General features: G+C 51.3%; 1 protein-coding gene across 2 annotated transcripts in view; it reads right to left on the bottom strand.

Moving 5' to 3' along the window:
- PPP2R2B (protein phosphatase 2 regulatory subunit Bbeta) overlaps window positions 1-19,926 on the bottom strand; it is a 101,787-nt gene extending 81,861 nt beyond the window's left edge. Inside the window, exons 1-2 of one of the 2 annotated variants that reach the window (XM_080400644.1) lie at window positions 19,803-19,926; window positions 19,612-19,690 (exon numbers count right to left, since the gene is read on the bottom strand). In XM_080400644.1, coding sequence (XP_080256770.1) covers window positions 19,612-19,690 — 79 coding nt within the window. In that variant the 5' untranslated portion in view covers window positions 19,803-19,926. Of the gene's footprint in view, window positions 1-19,611; window positions 19,750-19,802 lie in introns of those variants that run through there. The other variant, XM_080400643.1, reaches the window with a different exon arrangement.
- Window positions 19,927-20,136: the final 210 nt, after the last annotated feature.

The following is a 20,136-nucleotide window of genomic DNA, read 5'->3' as shown; positions in this document are numbered from 1 at the left end:
CCCTGCTCAACCACACAGGGCTGAGCTTTGCCCCTTGCTCTGCACCAGGCATCCCTGGGGCTGGTCCTGCTCATGCACCAGGAATTGTCACCACAGTCCTGCATCTCTCCTGAAAATGAGCATCTCTCAGCGACTCCTGACCCTCTCCCCCTGTCGCAGCACTCTCCAAACTATTAAGCTGCAACAAGGTCTTTTACCATCTCATACCAACATACTCTTCATGCCAGTCCGTCTTCTCCTAGTCTCTCTTCATCCAGGGCACATGCTCTCTCTTCTCTCTGCTTCTTCCTCCTCTCTCTTCACTGGCTGCCCAACCTCTTCACAGAACCAGCCACAGCTGCACCTTATCTACATCAGCCAACCCACCGCCCCTGAAGCCAACCACAGCTGGATATTATCAATGTTAATTAACCCAGCTTCATCCCTCTACAACTCCCCCCCTTTTTTTCTTTTTTTTTTTTTCTTAACATTTCATACCTTATGTTTTTAACAATCATCACAACCTTTTTACAAATAAAATTTTCATACAGCCCTCTATAATTCATCTACATCCTCCCCAAGCTGTAGGGCCCCAGACCCTCAGGCTGGAACCTCCCTGGAGCATTCCCAGGGCCCCACCGGGGATGCCGGCTGCCCCAGCCATGGGGAGACTCCAGCATGGTAGTTGTCCTTGAGAGGCAGTGCCCATGCCAATGGGGACACTATGGACAAGAACCGTACAGGGAACATGGCTGCCTCTTGTTTCCCCAAGCTACAAATGCTTTTGCCTCTTGCTCTTAGGCTGCTCTTGTTTTTAATCAATTGGATTATTTGTTTTCTTCTCCAATTATGCTGTCGCCTAAGACTTCAGATTAACAGCGTGGATGTAGAGAAGCCTAAGCTGCTATTAGGTTAAACAGTCAAGTCAATTAGCCTCTTTCAAGGGAATAACATCTAACTATGTGGCAGTGGGTCAAAAACGCACCTTGATGGTTTTTCTTCATGGTTTAGGGTGGTGGCTTTGTTGCCATCTGCTTGTGAGTTGCTTACTCTTTCATTTTAGCTGAGAAACATTGAATTTAAATGCAGAATCAAGGCAAAAATAAAAGGGAAATCTTCTTATCAGCTCCTGTCTTTGAACGCATTGGTTTTGTTGTGAAATTTCCACTTTAGGTGGGTTACTAAGAAACCAGATTAAAGAGAAGTAGCGCCAGCATGCAAGCTTGTAATGACAGGATCCGCACATGTGCGCCTGCCCATCTGTGTGGATCTGTGCATGCACGGATGTCCTGCAGCTCTAACAAGGAGCATCCAACACAAATGGCCCCAGATTTAGAGCTGGTTGAGATCTGATCCAGCCCAGACTAAGGGACAAAATTCAATAAAATCAAGCACCACACTTTTCTGCTTGCTCTGGCTCAGTGACCCGGGTCACACCCCACGCCAGCAGATGCAGGGCCGGTGTGTCAGCGGACCTCTCCCCTTGGGCAGGGACGCAGAAAAGATGGGCACAAGCCATGAAGGTGGGCACACACCCCCAGCCTCCGCCAGACCTCGGCACAGCCGCACTGCCTGTGATGCATCCTCAGCGCTCAGTGCGCCCAAGCCTCCTGCGGGGTCAATGCATTTTGCATTGCCACCATGTGCTGCCATTAATCAGTGCTCAATGACAGCCCAAAGTCATTTCAGTTTTCATAGCTCCCAGTAAAAACAAACCGTAGCTCAAACCTTACAGCATAAACCTTGCTCAGACAGTCCCTGGTTTAATAGGACCGTGGTACTGACTGGTTCCTATTTACCTACAAAAAGCAAGATGCTCCAGCAGCTATGTCATGTCAGCCCAGACCCACAGACGAGGTATCCAGGTAACAGAGGCAGTGGGGTCCCCGAGCAGAAGAAAGAAGAAAATAGACCAATTTCATTAATTGTTAGAAGAATTCAGAAGAGAATTTGCAGCTAGCCAAAAGAAGAAGAAAAGTATGTAAAATCAAGAAAGCCCTCAGAAACCCAAGACTACCTCTGAACACTTGCAGGACAGACAGCCTGACAGGAATTCCCTGATCCCCTCATCCATCACACCTTCTCCTGGAGCGTGCAAAGCCCAGCACTGCTCCGCTACGGCGCCAGCTCCTTACTGCACTATTCTCAGACAGCCGATCCTTCATCCTCGTGCGTGTAAGAAACACGTCAGCACACTCGCAGAGGGGCAGGTGATGGAGGTTTCCTTCCCCCAGGTGAACAGGTTGTGGCCGGTACAGCTGGAGATGTTATTTTCATCTTGTGGCTCCTTTACAGTAACACCAAGGAGGTGGGTTTCATGGGGTTTCATTGGGTTTCTCATGGGGAGAGAACACAGAAAAACCGAGCACTGCAATTTCTGCGCTAGACAGTGATGCCGTGTCAAGGATGGCCCCGGTCACACCTAGTGTGCTTCCTTTTCAGTCACCGCAGTGACTCCCCCAGCTGTGCTCCAAGCCAGCTGTGTAATGTGAGGCTCACCCTCAGCAGACTCCCCATTGCAATGCCATCCAGCAGACGCCTAATTTCCTCCCCAGAGCGCACGCTGCAGCCACACATCCCTCTGGGAGAAGGGAGGAGGGTCACCCTTGGTGCCCCCCACGGGGGCTGCACAGGTGGGTGCGGGGTGGCAGTCCCCAGGGCACAGCCACCACCTCCACTGCACCGCTGCGGATGTGGAGCAAGGGCTCCAAGCCAGCGGGAAGCCACATTTGGTGTAGTTATGCTGCCAAACACACGGACAGGGATGGGGAACTACCACCCTACCATTCTCTTGGCTGTTCCTGTGGCTTTCTCGCCATTTCCACAAATTTCTAAGGGAAAAGCAGAGGCCATTGGGTGTATCCATTACCAAATCTTTTTAAATAAATGATCCCAACAGCCAAATGTGTTTCTCTGTGAAAAACTGGGATATAAGCAGCATGGTTTTATGCTGACTCCTGTCTCTCTGTACGCAGCCCTTCCCCAGGGCTGCAGCTGCCAGAAAGCTTCTCCCACCATGCCCAGGGGAGAGCAAGGAGAGATATCTGACTAATTATCACACACCAGGTTCCCCAAGGGACTGAGGGGTCCACAGCAAGGGCCATCTTCAGCCTCCTCCCCCTCTCCCCCTGCTCGTGCATACGTTGCCAAAACAGCAGCAAGCATTAGACAGCAGATGGTGGGGTAAGTGCAGCACACGAGCACCAGGAACAGCAGAGAGCGTGACCCAGCAGGTTGGCCCAGGCAGGTCCTGGGGACCCCGTTTTTCCGTTGTAGGGTACGCACTTCCCAACACCTCCAAAGTCCACTTGAGGCTTCGCTGTCAATAGGCACCTTACCGGCACTGGGAGATGCATGCAGGAAAGCATAAGATTGCAGGAGGGTAAACACACATACACACACACGGGACTGATCTGTTTTGCTCGTGCATGCGGTCATGGAAGCTTTCAGGCATCTGCTTCAGAGAAACACGTAGAAATGCAGGTCCCTGAGCCACTGCCACCTCCTGTTTCAGCTGTGGACGGCAATCCAGTGTGCTGTGTCTCTGGGCAGGAGGTGTGTCAACGGACAGAATAAGGAGCTTTTGAGCCCAATAAAGGGTCTCACCTGGTTACAAATCAAAGGAGTAAACTTGTGTTCCCTGGTTAGTGGAGAGCAGAGAATAAGACTGATAAGCCCCTTGCTTTTGTGTTAGAAAGATAGGATTTTATAATGCATTATTATGAAAATATATATTCTGTTAAAAGGAATAAATAGGCTGATAGAGCAGCTCAGCATTTAGGTAAAAAGCACGCCTCCATCAGAGGAACCAAGTCCTGCACTCAGCAGTTCCTTTCTGTTCTCCTGCCTTCCTTAAATGATGCATAGCTTCTTCACAAAGATGTTGTGTAGATTCATTAGTTAATGTTTAAAAGGCCTTTTTGAAGCTATTTAGTGCTAAGTGCCATCATTACACAGGTGGGCAGAGCAGCTGGAAGAGGCACCAGGGAAAGATTCGTAGCCAAGATCAACCACAATGCAGCGAGACAAGCAGGCTGGGATCTGCTGAGCTCTGATATGCAGCAACAATCCCAAGGGAAGTCCCAAGGCAGGGATTGAGTCCCGTAGGGAAGAGGAGCTGAGCAGCCTCTGCTCCCTGCCCAGCCAGTGAGGTGGCAGGCGTTCACCAGGGAAAGCCGAGATTCCCAGTACCCACACAGACCCAGCCCGCAGCAGAAGTCACCTCTAGGTGTCAGTGAATAGTTCTACTGGGAGAAGGACCTACCAGGAGGAGACCCAGGAGTCGCACCTCAGGTCCATCCCTCTCTGACCAGCGCTGCATCCCACTGCTTGCAGCACTCTAAACCCACCGGGTCCGTGATGGGACTGACTGCATCTCAGCCAGATGCTGAGTGCACCCCTGTGCGCACACAGACCCTACTCAGCAGCACCAGGGCTCCAGCGCCCAGCATCCCTGGCATCAGCTCTGGACACAGAGCCCCCTCCCTCCAGACAAGACCATTCCCCCACCAAAGGGCAGGAAGAGGATCATCTCCCTCTGCCCAGTCCCCACAGCACTGGTACCTCCAAGACCCCTAGCCCTCAGCCAGATCTGGTGGAGCAGAAACGCCCGAAGTAATGGAGGAGAGCGGGTCCGATGGCCACACAGACACATGCTCCAAGCATGGTCTTACAAGCCCTGTTTCCAGAGGATACCGAGCCAGAAAGTCACACTGTTGTGCAACTCCACACAGAAAGGAAAAAAAGCAGCCAGCAGCACTGGAAACAAATCCGTGCCAGGACAAAAACTGATGATGAAGTACACAGGAGTTTGTAAGAACTTACTAATGTAAGTGATTAATTATACTGCTGAATATGCATTGCCCAGACAAGAGGTAGCCTACAAGCACAGCCAGCTGACCACTCTCAAATCATATGCTGGAAAAGGAAAAAGTAAAACAAAACAAAAAAAAAAAGAGTGCTGAGCTGTATAGCGGAAAATGTATTACTAAATGCCATGAACTTGCATTTGAAAGGAATTGCTGATGGTGAATAAATCCACCATATGGCTTTACAAAGCTGATAGTGCATTTATTTCCCAAATATAGCGACATCAGCCTATGACAGCTCGTTTTTCTTCTATAATCCACATTAGAAAATTATTTAGAGTATAGTATCAAACACAATCTATTGGGTCACTGTCAAATAGTCACTGGTGTAATACAAGGCTTTCATGGCAAGAACAGGGTCTCACGTATAGCAATTACGGCTGCACAGTTTCACCACAATATCACAATATTTAAGGAATTTCTGAGACTTTTTTTTGGTGACCTTGCTTTAGCACAGCTGCCTGCAGAGAAGAGAAAGGTTAAACCTCAGACTATTGCTTTTGCGAGCATTTTCACTGAATTGACACACACGGACTTGTGGCCCTTTGTGCCCTCTGCTCGCACAGGAATTTGTGACATTCCTGGGTGGGCTCAGTGGAGAGAGCACACAAAACCCAAGAAGCTGCAGGCTATCGCTGGGTATTTACCATCTGGTCTGCCAAGCCAGGATAGCAGCTAAGCATGCCCCTAGGGCTGATGAGAGGCACTGAGCTGTGCCCGTGGTTTGTGCCAAACGCAGCCACGGCGCTAGGGGAAACTCGTGCCCTCGCCCCCGGCCTCGAGCAGAACAGACACATGGGCAAAGTTGTCTGGGGGGGACGATAAAGAGAGACAATTTCCCTGTTTTTTCTTTTAGATAGGTCACCCTGACCATGCTCACCATCCTGCCTCCCCAAAAGTGCTTAAAATAACCGCATCTCAAGCCAGCCGCAGCCCAAGAGATCGGCTCAGGAGCTCAGCCTCCCAGCCAGCTGCTCTCCCTCTCCCACTCGGAAGCATTCTGAGCTGTCCAACCCTGCAACCTCAATCAGGTCTCTTCCGAGTGGGAGGGCTGACAGAAGGTACCTTTGTGCTGATTTAAGCACTAACTAAATATAGATGACACGGGAACACTGGAAAGCTACAGCTGAACCCATCTGTAGCGAGCAACATACAGGCACATAACGGCAATATCTCCAGAGCTTTGGAAACACGCTCCTGGTGTGGCTCTTTCTGCTGCTGGCGCTGGTGCGACTCGCAGAGCGGTGGGGAGCCCGAGCCCCAGGCGGCCTGGGGACCAGGGGCACCCCGAGGGCACCGCGCAGGGTGGGCAGCCACGTCCCGACACGGGCCAGGGGAACAGAAAAAGCAATTTTCAAAACTCCTCTGACCACAGGATGGAGCGGCCACAGTTAAATGGATTTTTTACAAACCGCACACACACCTACACACCCCAGCTGCGTGTTTAGGTACAAGCAAGCAGCCTGGACCGCCCACTGGGGGCTCGGGGGGCAGCGGGGCTGTTCCCACACGCCCCAGCCCCGGCTGCGGACCCGCCGGTGCTGCACGCCCGGTTCTGAGGCCGGTCCGTGTCACCGGGAGCGAGGGTCCCGCCGTGCTGCCCCGAGCTGGCTCCAGGCTCGCCCCCCGCCCCGTCCCGCGGCGCTCTGCCCGGTCTGAGACCACCGGTACAGGCTGGGTCGCACCGGACAGCTCCGCAGGGAGCCAGACTGCGGGGGGGCTCAGAGGGGCCGTGACCCCAAAACCGCCCAGCGCACCCCGAGACGCCGGGCGCAGGAGGCGGCGGGGGGACCCTGCCTCAGTGGGACCCCTCGGAGCGGCCGCCGCTGCGCCCCGCGCGACCGGCACGGGCACCGGCACCTAGAGCATCAGCGGCTCCGGCACCGGCACGGGCATCGGCACCTACAGCGGTACCGGCGCCGGTGGCGCCCCCTGCCGGCAGCAGTCGGCACTCGCGGCGGGCAGGGCGGAGCCGCCGCAGACCCCGGGCAGGGCACCCGCCGCCCGCAGCGGGCACCTGCCCCGACGGCACCGGCAGGACGAGCCGGCCCGGCCTGGCGGCGGGCGGCCCAGGGTCCCGCCGTTCGCACCGCTGCCCCCTGGGCAGGGGCCTCCCACCGGGCACCGCAAGTCCCACCGGCGCGGCCGCCCCTCGCCGCACTGACGCGTCTGTTAAACACTACCAAGGACGGTGCCTCCCCCCTCCCGGGAGGCCCGGTCTAGCGCTGATCAACCCTTTCAGCGAAGAAATTTCTTCCTTCTCCCCCTTCTCAACCCCTCCTGGCGCAACTTGAGGCCGTTTCCCTGACGCTGGTTACTTGGGAGAAGAGCCTACCCCCCCATGCCCACACCCCCCTGTCAGGTGGCCGTAGGGAGCCGTCAGGGCCCCCCGAGCCGCCCCCTCCCCAGGCCGAGCTCCCCCAGCCGCTCCCGTCGGACCCGTCACTCACTGCTGACACCATCTCCCCAGGGCGCTGCCCCGGACAAGGGGCTTCCCAACCCACCCACACTGTGTGCGGTCACGGGCGAGCTGGGCGCTCCCCTGGAACCCTCCACTGCCCTGCGCCCCCCCGAGCGGCACAGGGGGCTGCTGAGCCTTACCAGCATCCAGGGCGGCTTCTGTCCCTCCCCAGCTTCTCCAGTCCTCACCCTGTTGTCACCCAGTAACACATCCTGAACAGAACCCGTGCTGCTGGAAGGTCTCAGTGAGAGAGGGAATAAAGACTCAGTTGGGGGGGGGGGGGGGGGGGGCGGGGGGGGCGGGGGGGTGTCTGTGTGGAAATCCGTTTGTCTCCAGCAAATAAGTAATATCTCTTTTCATCTTTTTTAACAAGAGGAAATATGCAGCTACAAAGCTTCAGAAGAAATCCTGTGCAAAATTTATGAGCTGTTTAAGAAAACAGCATGCAACTCTACCAACCACCTTGCCTGGCAGTGCTAATCTAGATCCACAGTCTCAATTGCATTTTAATTACAACTTTAAAAACTCCAAACTCAGCAGAATCACCTCCTGCTCAACATTCCTTCCCACTTACTATAATGAACTTCGTGGTCAGGGATTTTCCCATTCTTGGCCCTCTGGAATGAAAAGGGCATTGCTAAAAAGCAAAACTTGAATGGACAGACTGGTCCCCATTTACTTCACCCGAGACGCACGGCCCCATGAGCCTCCCACACAGCACCCTTATTCTGCACTGATAATCACCAAAGTTTGATCAAAGATAACCTCGGGGTCTCAGCACGAATCCTGTGGGACTGCCCGCAGCCCATCCAAAGGGAACCACAGGCAAAACCTGAACAACCTCCTCAACTGTGTTTATTCAGATAGCTCAGAAGGGTCCCAGTAGGATATCAAGATTAATTCATTTCAAATAGCAGCTTAATGTCATGCCCATGAGAATTTAAAACCAAATTCAATCCCACTCTCTACCCAATAGCTTTGAGAGAATACAAATGAGGTCATGTTTCAGCCTGGGAAATTAGTGCAAATGCATGTATTTTTGTAATAATAAAGCCAACCTCCAGCTTGGGCCTTGTCTGAGCCTAGGAGCTACTAGGCTTTTTTTTTTTTCTTCTAAAAAAGAAAAATACTACTTCAGCATAGTCATATCATTTATGGCTGTAAACTTACAGTAGTGTAAGGTCATGTGAGGAATCATGACCTTGATATAGAAATGCTTATATATCAGGGCTTATTTACAGATACAAAGCACTTACATTGCATTAAGAGGTTTAGAAATGCCACTGGCTAGAATGAAAAAATTCCACCCTTAACTGAGGAGAGCATCGTGTGCAGCTTAGACCTCTGTCCTCGTTTACACCGGCTTTCTGCAAGGCCTGCAATTAGCTCCCGGCTTGGAGCACGGCATACCCAGAGGCAGGGAGCACTTCCACCGGGAGCGGCCAGCCTGCTCCTGCGGCCAGGGCAGCAGCTCATGGTGGGGAAGGCGGGCAGGGGGTCTCTCCCAGTCGAGGTGTAGTTACTGTCTGCAGGACACCAAGCCAGCTGCTTACACAGATGTGGCAAGGGTCTGCGGGGTCCTGAGGAGCCCCGACCATAGTGGAGCTGAGACAAGAGGAGGGAGGATGGGCTGTGGGGAAGCTGAGGACGGCGGTGCGGTGCAGCCGGGGGCTGTCGGCGTTGCGGGAAGAGGCTCCCCGCTGCTGCCCACCGACCAGCATGGCTCCACCAGCCCGCTGCCCTCTGAGCCAGCCCAGCTGGCCGCCACCACAGCAGCATCCCTGACCCACAGGCTGTGCCTGGGCTTTTCCGGAGCAGAGACCATAAAAGGCAGGTTTTGATTTTCTCCAACATCTGTTTTTGCAGTCTCCAGGGCCCGCAGCGCCTTGGCACTGGGGTAGGTACCATTTAGAAGCACAAGACATGAGATCATCTGCAGGTACCCCACGAGCTGCCCTCCCCGTGAGAGGCTGAGGAACGACGGCCACAGCTGCTGGTCTCACGTGCCTGAGCACCCAGCAGTGGAAAGCCACAGCGCAACCACCCTCCCTGGGCTGCAGGGTGCCACACTGCTCCCCCAGCCTCCTCCCACCACAGTCCCCAGGCGAGCGGCCCCTGCCGCGGGCAGCCTGGGCCAGGGGCTGCCCACCTGCCTGGGCACCTCTCACCGCCGCAGGGGAGGCAGCGAGGGGGCTCAGGGAGGGATCGCCACTTCTCCCCTTGCCGCCACAGGGCATCGCCGCTCCCCAGAGCCGGAGCCATCCCTCCTAGGCACACCAAGAGCTGGAGCTCGTGATCGAGTAACAAAGCAGAGGCATCATCCACAGTGAGTTTTCCCTCTCATCTTTGACTCTCTGCCCCTTAAAGGACACGATTTAGCATATCATGAAGGACAGAGACTTCAAGCGGAGTTCTTAATGAAACAGTAACATCTTTCAAGGTGGCTTATATACTTCCCCCCCCAAGTGAAAGTGCTCCTAGGGCATCACCCCTCAGACAAAAAACACGGATCTTATTATTACTGTATTCTGTGGCAAAAAAATTATACTGAAAGAGTATAATCACAAGAAGAAAGCTCTGTGACAGCTGAAAAAAGCTTTCTTCCTCTTTTATAAATTCCTGAAGCTAGTAGAGAGCAAAATAAAACCCTGTAAGTGTGTATGTATATACATATGAATAACGAAAACGTTATTTTTTACTAAAAGGCCTTGAAATGGACAGAGTAAGACAAAATGCAAAGGAAATGCAATGAGTACAGCCAAGGGAAGCTATTTCCAGCTCCTGAGCTACCACAACAAAAATGCAGGTGCACCAGTCATCCTTAATGAAGAAAACAGACCCATCTGCACCACCGAGATGCCTAAATACCAGCACCCGAATCTGGCAGCTGGAGGGCTGGGCATCGTGCCACCCTGCAAGCGGCAGCCTGCGGCCAGAGCTCACCCATCACACTGGCCAGGACAAAGTCCCTGGCATTAAAGCAGCACCGAGGTGTGCCTGCAGCTCTCCGGACGGACGGACGGGGGGGGGCAGGGCCCTCTGACTCTGCAATGCCTCCATCACCTCCTCTGAGCAACCAGGAACAAACAAAGAGAAACGGGTATAGCAGAAGTAAGACCCTGAGCTCACTGGGAGGAGAAACACCATGCTTCATTTGGACATTCTGCCTCGTATTTTGGGCAGGGAATTTGCCTCTTTTTTTCCCCCAGCAACAACCCATTCCTTTGTGGCCGCACAATGTCAGCCTCGTTTGCTGTGAGGGAAAGAACAAACCAGGCGGCTGGATTCCTGCACATGGTGCAGGTTCTGATAAATGCAAGAACTGAGATTAGGCAGAGCAAGCCTGGTGTTCTTCACTAAAAAGCAAGGGCTGATATGGCATTCAGACTGACAAATTAAAGAACAGCTAAATCAGGAAATGCAATTACCGTAGAAAGCTCAATCTTAACTCGGTGTTCTCCTCCACCAGCCTTAAACTAATGGCCTCTCTTCATGTAATTATAGACTATTAGTTACACCAAACCATATTTGCATACTTACACAATCTTACTGTACCCCTAATGCACATAACATTCTGTAGTATTAGCGCTGCCTCAAATTTAATTTATGTGGGCTTTACTCCAGGGTAATTCAGGACTTTAGTGAAGCTCCCAACTGCCAGTGCCTGATTAACTCAGGTCGAAGCCGATGGAATGACTCACCAGAAAAATAAACCCACTTGCAGTCCACACAGCAGGGACAAAACTGACAGGCTGATGGTAAGTATACGGGTCATCATAAAACAAAGTTAAAGTCTTCAAAAAACAACGCGCAATAAATTGGCAGGCCTAGGTTCACGCCAGGCCAAGGATCTCGGCTGTGGGGTGCTGCCACCCCAAGAGCTCCCCAGCACCCAGCCTGGGGATTGCTCCGCAAAGCAGCGTGCAGACCAAGCGCAGCAGGTCAGCCCCAGCCAGCTGCTCCCCACAGCTGCTCGGGTCTGTGGGCAGCTTAATGCCCGGGATCAGGGGCCTTAAGACATATTTTAAACGGTTCCCAAGCGGACTTTCCTTCACTTCGTTAATTGGCCTATTCCACTGATCCAAATACACTAAGAGGCAAAACCTGAACATACTTTCTGTGGTCACCCATAGAACAACCCACTGTCTGAAGCGTATGATATATAAATAATTATATTTTTTATAATATAAATATATATTATATAATGTGTAATATATTTGTAATATAAATAATTTTATCTGGTTTTTTTACATGCATCACTCAAAATTATTCCAAAGGCCAAAAGCTTAGCCTAGAGGAGCCCCTAAGGTAAAGAGATTAGTTTTAAGGTGCCTCTGGCTGAGCTTTCATGTTAAAGACCCCTAAAAAGCTAACCGTCTAGCTTAAAGGCATCTTTGAGCTAAGCTTTAAAATCAGCCCAAAGGTAAGCGATTAAACATCCCAGCCTTCATGTCACCTCTGCTGGAACCTCCAAAAATGCTAGTGCAAAGCTTGGGCACAAACTGGGGAACATGTGAAAACAGAAAACAGTGAAAGGCTCCAGGGAACACAAGCAGAGAGTTATCTCGGGGCTACTTACACACAGGAACTGCTCCACTCCTTGGGCAGCCTTTCTGAGCCAGGGAGCTATTCATACAGATACCCTGGGAATTATCACAACTTCAAAATCCTTTGTTTTAAAGGAAAGTCACATTTTGGTCTTTAAAGAACCCCAAATCTTATGAGTATTGAGCTATTCAGGAAATCATCGGTCTGATTAAAGATAGGTTTCATTACTTACTGTACTTTTCCCCCCCCACTAAACCAGTATTTAAGTTTGAGCTAAAAGTTGGTTTCGCTAACAGCACCGATTCTGAGTGGTGCTTGTTGCTTACCTTGCCGCTGAGAATTTTCTAAATCAGGCACTAGACTGTCTGAACACTTAGCATTAATAAACTAAAGGTGAAGGTATTACTTAAAGCAATACATTAACTTCCTTAGAGTAATCGCATTAAATGAACCAAGTTAGCTCCAGGCCTCGCACACCAAAGCAGACACTGTATGACCTTTCCTAGCTCAGCCTTTGGCAAAACACTGATGCCGACCAGAGCGCACAGGATCCACATTTGGAACACATATTTGCATAGGCTTGTACAAACCTGAGCGAGGAGCAGAGCCCACGTACACCCGAGGACAAGATGGTTCACAAGGACTTGCCATGTGCTCCAGGCTGGAGCAGCATTACAGTGCAAGTGTGTTCAGCAACAGGCTCGTAACAAGCAGTTGTGCTTTTTGCATGACTCCCACTGCCCCACAGAGGCAACGAGGCCAAAGTGGGGACGTCCCGGGGTCAGGGCAACCCAGGAGCTACTTAACAAAAGACAGAGGCGTTGCTGTGACTTATCAAGCAGCAGAGATCATGCCGTCTCCTGCTCTCTGCATGTGCACTCGGTAATTTGGTAGTACAGGTAATCTCTGCAGATCAAATGTAGATACACTTTCTGCTTAACCCCCCTGCGGGACAGACCCAAACTTCTGCAGGAGGAGAGCTCTCGGCGGCTGACCAAGCTCCCCGCACAGTCATGGCTGGTACAGCAGCAGCAGTGGGCACCACGCTGGCACCGGGCTGGGAGCCACTGGTCATCCCGAGTCCCCTTGGGATAATGCCAGCAGGCTCTGCCTTCTCTCGCGACATGATGGGGACAAGGGCTTTCTGTGCCCGGTGGCTGGGTGGAGCTGGTGCCCACCCTCGCCGCAGACAGTCGCTGCCCTGTGCCTCTGCTGCAGCTGCAGCCCCTGCAGAGCCCCCAGGCACCAGTGCCAGCCATTCTTCAGAGGCCTTGAAAGAAACATTCATTTTCAAATATGTAATATTTACCCCACTGATTTTTAAAAATCTATTTATTAAACTGCCTTCCCATTTCTCTTCCTCCGCTCAGCAGTACAGCTGCCCGCACTCAGCACGGCTCCCCAGGGAATGCAGCCAGGCCAGGGCGGCAGGGGCGGTGTGACCAGTGTCACCAGGGCAGCTGCCACCAATAGCAGCGCTGGCAGCACAACACACAGGGCACCCATGGAGGCCCTTCAAAGCCAGGTAACCTGTCCCACTGCCAGGGGCTCTGCCCACGACACAGGAGGGTCCCAGCGCGTCAGCTCAGCACGAGGGTCCCAAAATACCCATTTGGCATGAGGGTCCCAGTGCACTGGCTTGGCACAAGGACCCCGACATACCAGCTCAGCATGAGGGTCCCAGCACACCAGCTGGGCACAAGGGCTGCATGGCTCCTGCCTGCCCAGCCCCTGCGGGAGCCCTGAGCACTTCCCCGGCAGCCCAGCCCGCACGGGCACCACTGGGCTCAGCTCCACTCCCGCTGGGAAAGCAGCGGCTCCAGTGACTGCCTGCAACTGCAGCCTGCAGCAGTTTTACGTACCCACAGAGCCAACCCAGCCACGTCAGAGAGAATTCCTTGTTCTGGGCATGCTTTTTAATTAATCTTACCCTACACATTAACAATAAAAGGTGTGCTGAGGATCGAAGATTCTCCCCAGAGGAAAAGAAGGGAGGGAAAACAACAAACAGCTTGGCTTTAAAACAACGTTTTCAGGAGGGTGGAGGTGAGGAAGGCTGAAAGCTTAACCCTTAACAGATCTTCATTTTTCAGTCTAGGGTGTTAACAGCCACAGCCACAACCGACTATCTTCAGCAATACAGAAACCCACAACTTAAGCCAGAATTCCTCTACTGTGCATAGAAAACTCATTGCAGCAAAGGCCACAGACGCACTGAAGGGCACAAACTGCATTTCAGTGAACGCCACCGTTGGCTCCAAGGTCATTCAGAGCCGACAGATCAGCAGCTGCCACTCAGTAAATACACAAAACACATTCTCCACTAAGGATGGATGACTTTCTTAGTTACCTTACTGGTTTTCTTCCTGGCTATTCCACATTAAGGGAAAATAAAAGGGCCCAACAAGAGTAATAAGAGGTTCAGAAAGCTTCATGTGTAAGGATAGGCTCAGACAGGGAATTTAACTGAATGAGACTAGATACAGCATCACAATAAGGCCAATGCCGAGCAATTCTTCTGCAGGCTACATAGTAGAGACTGAGAATCATTTTAACTTGCAGATAGTTTTGTTAGAGATAAATGAACACAAGCCATGAAGACAGCTCAGCAAGAAAACTGATTACCAGCAGAGATACCAATTTGGCATCCTTTGAGGACCGAGTCAAGTTTGACAAGAACCTGTTAAGAACCTGCTTTATTAGATCCTGCAGCAAACAGAAAGGTGATCTAAGAGACCTCCCTAGGTAAGGTCTTAGCAGCCCTCCAGCCACTCATCGCTTCTCTGACTGTGTTTCCATGCTAACTGTAATAACTACCACTTAAAATCACTTTAATGTTGTCACGTAAATCTTGGGAGAAGCAATACAGCATGATGGCTTTCTCCTGTATATCTCTTCCCATCCAAAAATCTCAAGTCTTAATTCATTTATTGCTAAATTATAAGAGCCTAGAGAGCAGCTGGATGGGAGGAAGATTCCAGGCCAAACCTGGGATGGATGAAGAGCTTTTGTAAGAATCCCTGTACTATGTCAATACTGCCAATAAGTACAGTTAATCCCTCTAGACGACTCCCAAGGGACTTTTCAGTGCTTTTTTTTTTTTTTTTATTATTCCTTCCAAAATGCCGCCAAGACATCTACCCATATTTTCTTCCAACCTTGACCTAATACTTTGATTTTGGAGGAACGTGTGCAATCCCAGGCAGCTCTACCAGGGAGCACAGATCCGAACAGGTGAAATACCAACAGCACCCTCTCCCAGGAGGGCTCCCCGGAGCCACCCCAGCGGCACAGCTGGGAGGGCAGCAACCGCAGCTACCTCGATAACAATAATGTAAGAAAGGCCGCTGAGACGCTAACGAGACACAGAGCCAGGGCACAGCCAGCGGTAACTGCCCGGCCAGCCCATTGTTTTTCAGTCCTGCAGCTGGGACTCAAGACCCTCCCGCACTCCCCCCACACTTGTTGTTCTCCGGCGTGAGTCACATCCAAGCAGCATTGCTCCTTGCACATCTGCCTCTGGCAGCAGCTAGGGTGAAGCAGGGCATGGTTTCAAAGCCCTTGGCCACCACCAGCAGCTCCTCCCCGTCCGTATGGCACACGCAGACCCACTGTACCTGTCATGCACTCTCTCGGTTGTGGGTGCATTGGCTGTACAGAGTTTTATTTCTGTGTTTTCTATTTCCCAAGCAAATAGGAATCTATCCACAGTACAGTGTGAAGCTGTTTTTTTTCCCACATGAAAAAGACCAGCCAGCATCAGAATTCCACACCAATGATTACAAACCTTGTGCTTGGCCCCTACTACTGCTCATACTGCACTACTGCCAGAACTTTAAGCTACTGATTTAGTCATTCTAACTTATTTGCATGAATACTGAATGTGCAGGAATGAACTGCAAAGTAATAGCAAGCTCCTGGTGGGCTCTTCAAAGCAAGTAGTACTGAGACTTGCTGGTGCAGAACAAACAGTGAGTTTATTCCTTCTATCAGTACGGCTTGAGCCCACTCATAGCAACGACCGAACTACAGACCTTTGCCCTAACGTGGCTTACACTCAGCCAACACTTTCTTTTGATCCTCACAAAAGTGGTAAGTATAAAAGAAGTGCTAAAGGTTCTTATTACATTGTTATGGTGATTAGACAATAAAATAGTACAAAACCTACAGCCTATATTTGTTTTGAATGTAGCTCAAGTAGCAGCACTGCTTCTTTGACAGGTACCTCTTAGGTGTTTTCATTGTATTGTCCGGATTTTTGTGTGGCAGTATCAAATGTGCATCATTGTTTTTCTGTTACAATTAAAAAAGCGTATCTAGACCTTAGCAGAAAATTCAGATATCGGATAAAGTATTAAATAAATATTCATATTTAAATGATCCCTATGAATTGCAATAGGAGTGAACTGAAAGCAGATGCATTTTCATTGTTGGCGGGTTTGTATCTGCACCAGACCAACATATGATTGCACAGAGATCCCACAACTGCGGCAATGAACGGCTGAAGTGATTCAAGACCTTCAGCCAACTCAACATCAACCAGATTTGGAAGACTTTGGAAGTTACTGAAAATGTACTGAAGTTGTTGGCCTGTCAAATTAATAAAGTGGTTAAAGATCTCCTAAGCATGATAACAGATCTTAAGGATAGGAAATAACCATTACACATCTAAACATTAATTAAAATAGCCAAAAGAATTAATGCTTCTGCAGAACAACCAGAATTTCAAACCCTGCTCAGGCAAGTGCACAAAAATGCATTTCTGTTTAAATTCTGGATGAAAAACATATGCATGACTCAAAGTTTGGTGACTGTATGACCTCAGAGAACTCACTTCCCACCTTTGTGCGGCTTCCTCATCTGCAGGAAAGGATATTGTTTTCTTAATTCAAAGGCTTTTTTTTTTTTTTGATGGTTACTTAGCTAAGGATTTACACGATCTTTGATATCCTTGAGTCCAGCACATTGTAGAACTAAAAAAAAAAAATTTTACATTTGAAAAACCAGGCAGTTGTTTTGATTAGCATATATGTATCCATTCTGAAGTGGTTTATTTTGTAATGTATTTGTATTTGTAAACATACTTGGCAAGTCTGCCAGCTACTGCAGCTCATCCACAGTTCTCAGCAAGCCTGACACTGACACAGACACATACTTGTTATGGCACCTCGGTCATTTAACCCTTTTCCAGCAAATAACAAATGATAGAAAGCCCACAGTGCACATTCCACATGGAAAGATGTATTTGGATCAATTTTCAGTGCACACCACACCACAAGAACATGGCAGACCCAAATACCCATTTTGTATCTTAAGTAATAGATAAGATAAGTAATAGATAAGAAACATTCAAACGCAGTTCAAGAGTAGCAATCAGGCTGCAAAGGATAGAGTCATGAGCTCAACTTCTGTCAAACTGCTGCCGTGCAGCCAGGCTACAGGCATACCTTTAAGGCCAACGGGACAGCACTGACGTGCTGCTGAGTGGGACTGAATACAACTGTGAGATGCCAACCCCGCGTCCCACTGTGCCACGGAGCTGGGCCAGGATCTCAAGGCGCACGAGCTATCCTGCACCCTTAGCCACACGCCTCGGGACGAGGAGGGATGGCGTTTCTGGACCACAACAAGTGCGATGGCAACAAGGGAAGCCGACAGGTTGCCTGCTCAGCCACACCGCATCCACCACCTACGGCACTGCACCCGCGCCAGCTTGCTCCAGTTGCACCCCCTCCTTCCCATTCATTACCATGATCCCGCACCTCCACAGTAAGCATAACGACACTGGATCATTTCCATGGGCACTGCCACTCAAGGACTGTAACTTCACAGCAAAGCAGAGCCGAACAACAAACCGGTCTGTGATGAAATCAATGAAAGCTCAGCTGCAACCGTCTAGAACCATTTCTGGCAGTGCCAGAAGAGGATAAACAAGCGTACTTGAATTTCAGGTTTATTACACCTTGGTGCACAGTCTTTGTTCTCTGTTCCAGCAGTCAGGCTCTTGCCCGAGTTCTCCTCTCAGTTCTGCTAGTGATTTAGCCTATAACAGGGTCATCTAAACTCTCCGGAGCTCAGTTTCACCCCAAATTAATGATATGCAGATAGTAACTGGTCTGAGAAACAGTTCTGTACAAGTTTCATTCTTTATATGTTGTTTGCAGTGGAAAAGAATAAACAGCACACCGGTGGGGCATTCTTTCTTTGTTTTTTTTTCCCCTCAGCAGCCTCATATGACCTCCCCTAAAATGGCGAGAACTGCTTCTCCATTCAATTACTTATTCCAGTAGAACAATCCAAAAGTTACTTGTTCAGCATATCTTAAGGATCTGTGCCTTTGGACAAAGTCAACATGAAAACAAAAGAATCTTCGAAGAAATTTTCAAAGAAAGGACTCCAGAGTTAGTCTGATTTATCTGTTGGGATAATTTTCTCCACTTAGAACTTGAGACATTAAATAACAATTTTTAAAAGTCCATAGTGTCTGCTTGACTAAAAAATAGCAATTATATTGTGTGTGCTAACATATATTAGATATAACAATTTAGCCTGGAGCGTCATCATTGCCCAGTCCTTCCTGCTTGACTCTTCCACTCCAGACCTTCAGCCTTATGACTTTCTTGGTCAGGCTGCGGGGAGCTGCAAGGGGCTCCCCACGGTGCTTCTCTTTGCCAGCCACGTGCAGTGGGCAGAGCCTGAAGCCGTTCATCTCCCAAACAGCTGTAAGCACGCTTCCCTGCATCGTGCCTGGATTCCCCCATGGCTCCCGGCTGGTCACTCAGCCCGTGCACACCAGTTGGATGCAGGAGTCTGCAGAAAGCCAGGTCACTGGGAGGGGGTTTTCCTCATTGACTAACTCTGGTTAGGGCACATGAGGAAAACCACTGTGGTCCCACATGGGACAGAGCAGTGGTGTGAAATTTTGATCACGTGCAGCTGTTTGGACTGCAGAGGACTGACAGAACCGCCTGACAGCTCACACACAGCAAACGTGTGTGCAATCGCACCACATGGGTTGTAAACCAGCACGAACAAGTGCTCCCTGTGAGAACAGTCCCACCAAAACCTCCGCGACCACAGACCCACCCAGACAACACAAACACTCCTGAGAAGAACATTTCATTTTTTCCCAAATAGCTGCAGAGCTGTTTTGCCAGGACCTGACAACAGGCTTCACTGAACAAGGGAAAGGGCACAGACAACCAAGCGTGGGCACTGCCCGACAGCATCTCCGCATTTTCTTGGGAACATTCAGATGACCTAAGGCCACATTCACAAACTACATAAACCTGAGAACCGTGTGACACCACAGCGAGAAAGCCTTCCTTCAGCCGGTCCTGCTGCTTGCTTATTTGCACAATAAGTGCAGAGTTAACAGTAAAGCAAGAAGCATCGCCAGGAATAAACAAACTCATTTTCTCCTAACGCTTCGCACGCCCTCCCAGACGGTTTCCTGCCTCCGCCGCCTGGGGCACGGTGCAGCCTCCCACCCCGCTGTCCGGCCCGGGGGGCTTTGCCCGGCTGGAGGGGTTCAGCCCGGCTAGGAGGAGCTCTGCTCGGCCGAGGGGGGGGCTGTGCCAGGCTAGAGGGGCTCTGCCCGGCCTGGGGGGGAGGGCTGTGCCCGGCCCCGAGGGGAGGCTGTGCCGGGCTGGAGCGGCTCAGCCCAGCCGGGGGGGCTCAGCCCGACCGGAGGGGAGCTATACCAGGCTGGAGGGGCTCAGCCCGGTGCCCGCGTCCCCGCCCGCCGCCGCGTACCTTCCGCGTGGCAGCTGGAGGAGAGGATGGCGCTCGGCGGTCTGAAGATGTACGGCAGATAGCGCGAGAAGCATTTCATCTTCCGTGATTAAAAAAAAAAAATATAGAGAGTAAAAGGGAAACAAACCCGTACAAAGCTAAAACAAACAAACAAAGCTAAAAAAAAACATTAAAGAAGAAAATAACGCAACCTCTCCTCAATCCATGAGGCTCCGCCGGCACCCGGGCAGCCTACAGGGCAGGGGCGGCGGGGGCTCGCTGCGGGGGCTGCCCGGGGGGAACCGGCCGGCCGGCCTCCATGCTGCCGGCACGGCGGCCCCGGCCCCGGCGGCAGAGCGGAGCGCCCCGGCCCAGCCGGCACCGCCGCTGCAGCGGCCGAGGCGCGGCCGGCCCTGCTGACTAAGCCCGTCCTGCCGCGAACACACCCCCGGAGCTCCGCGCCCCGGCCCCGGCGCGGCCCCGCGGGGAGGCGCAGACCCGCGGCCCAGCGGCGCCCCGAGCCCCGGGCACCGGGCGGGGAGGGCG

The sequence above is a fragment of the Falco punctatus genome (assembly GCF_963210335.1).
Source record: "Falco punctatus genome assembly, chromosome: 8".
Lineage (NCBI taxonomy): Eukaryota > Metazoa > Chordata > Aves > Falconiformes > Falconidae > Falco > Falco punctatus.
The sequence above is the reverse complement of the archived record's forward strand: the minus strand, read 5'-3'. Positions and strand labels throughout refer to the sequence as shown.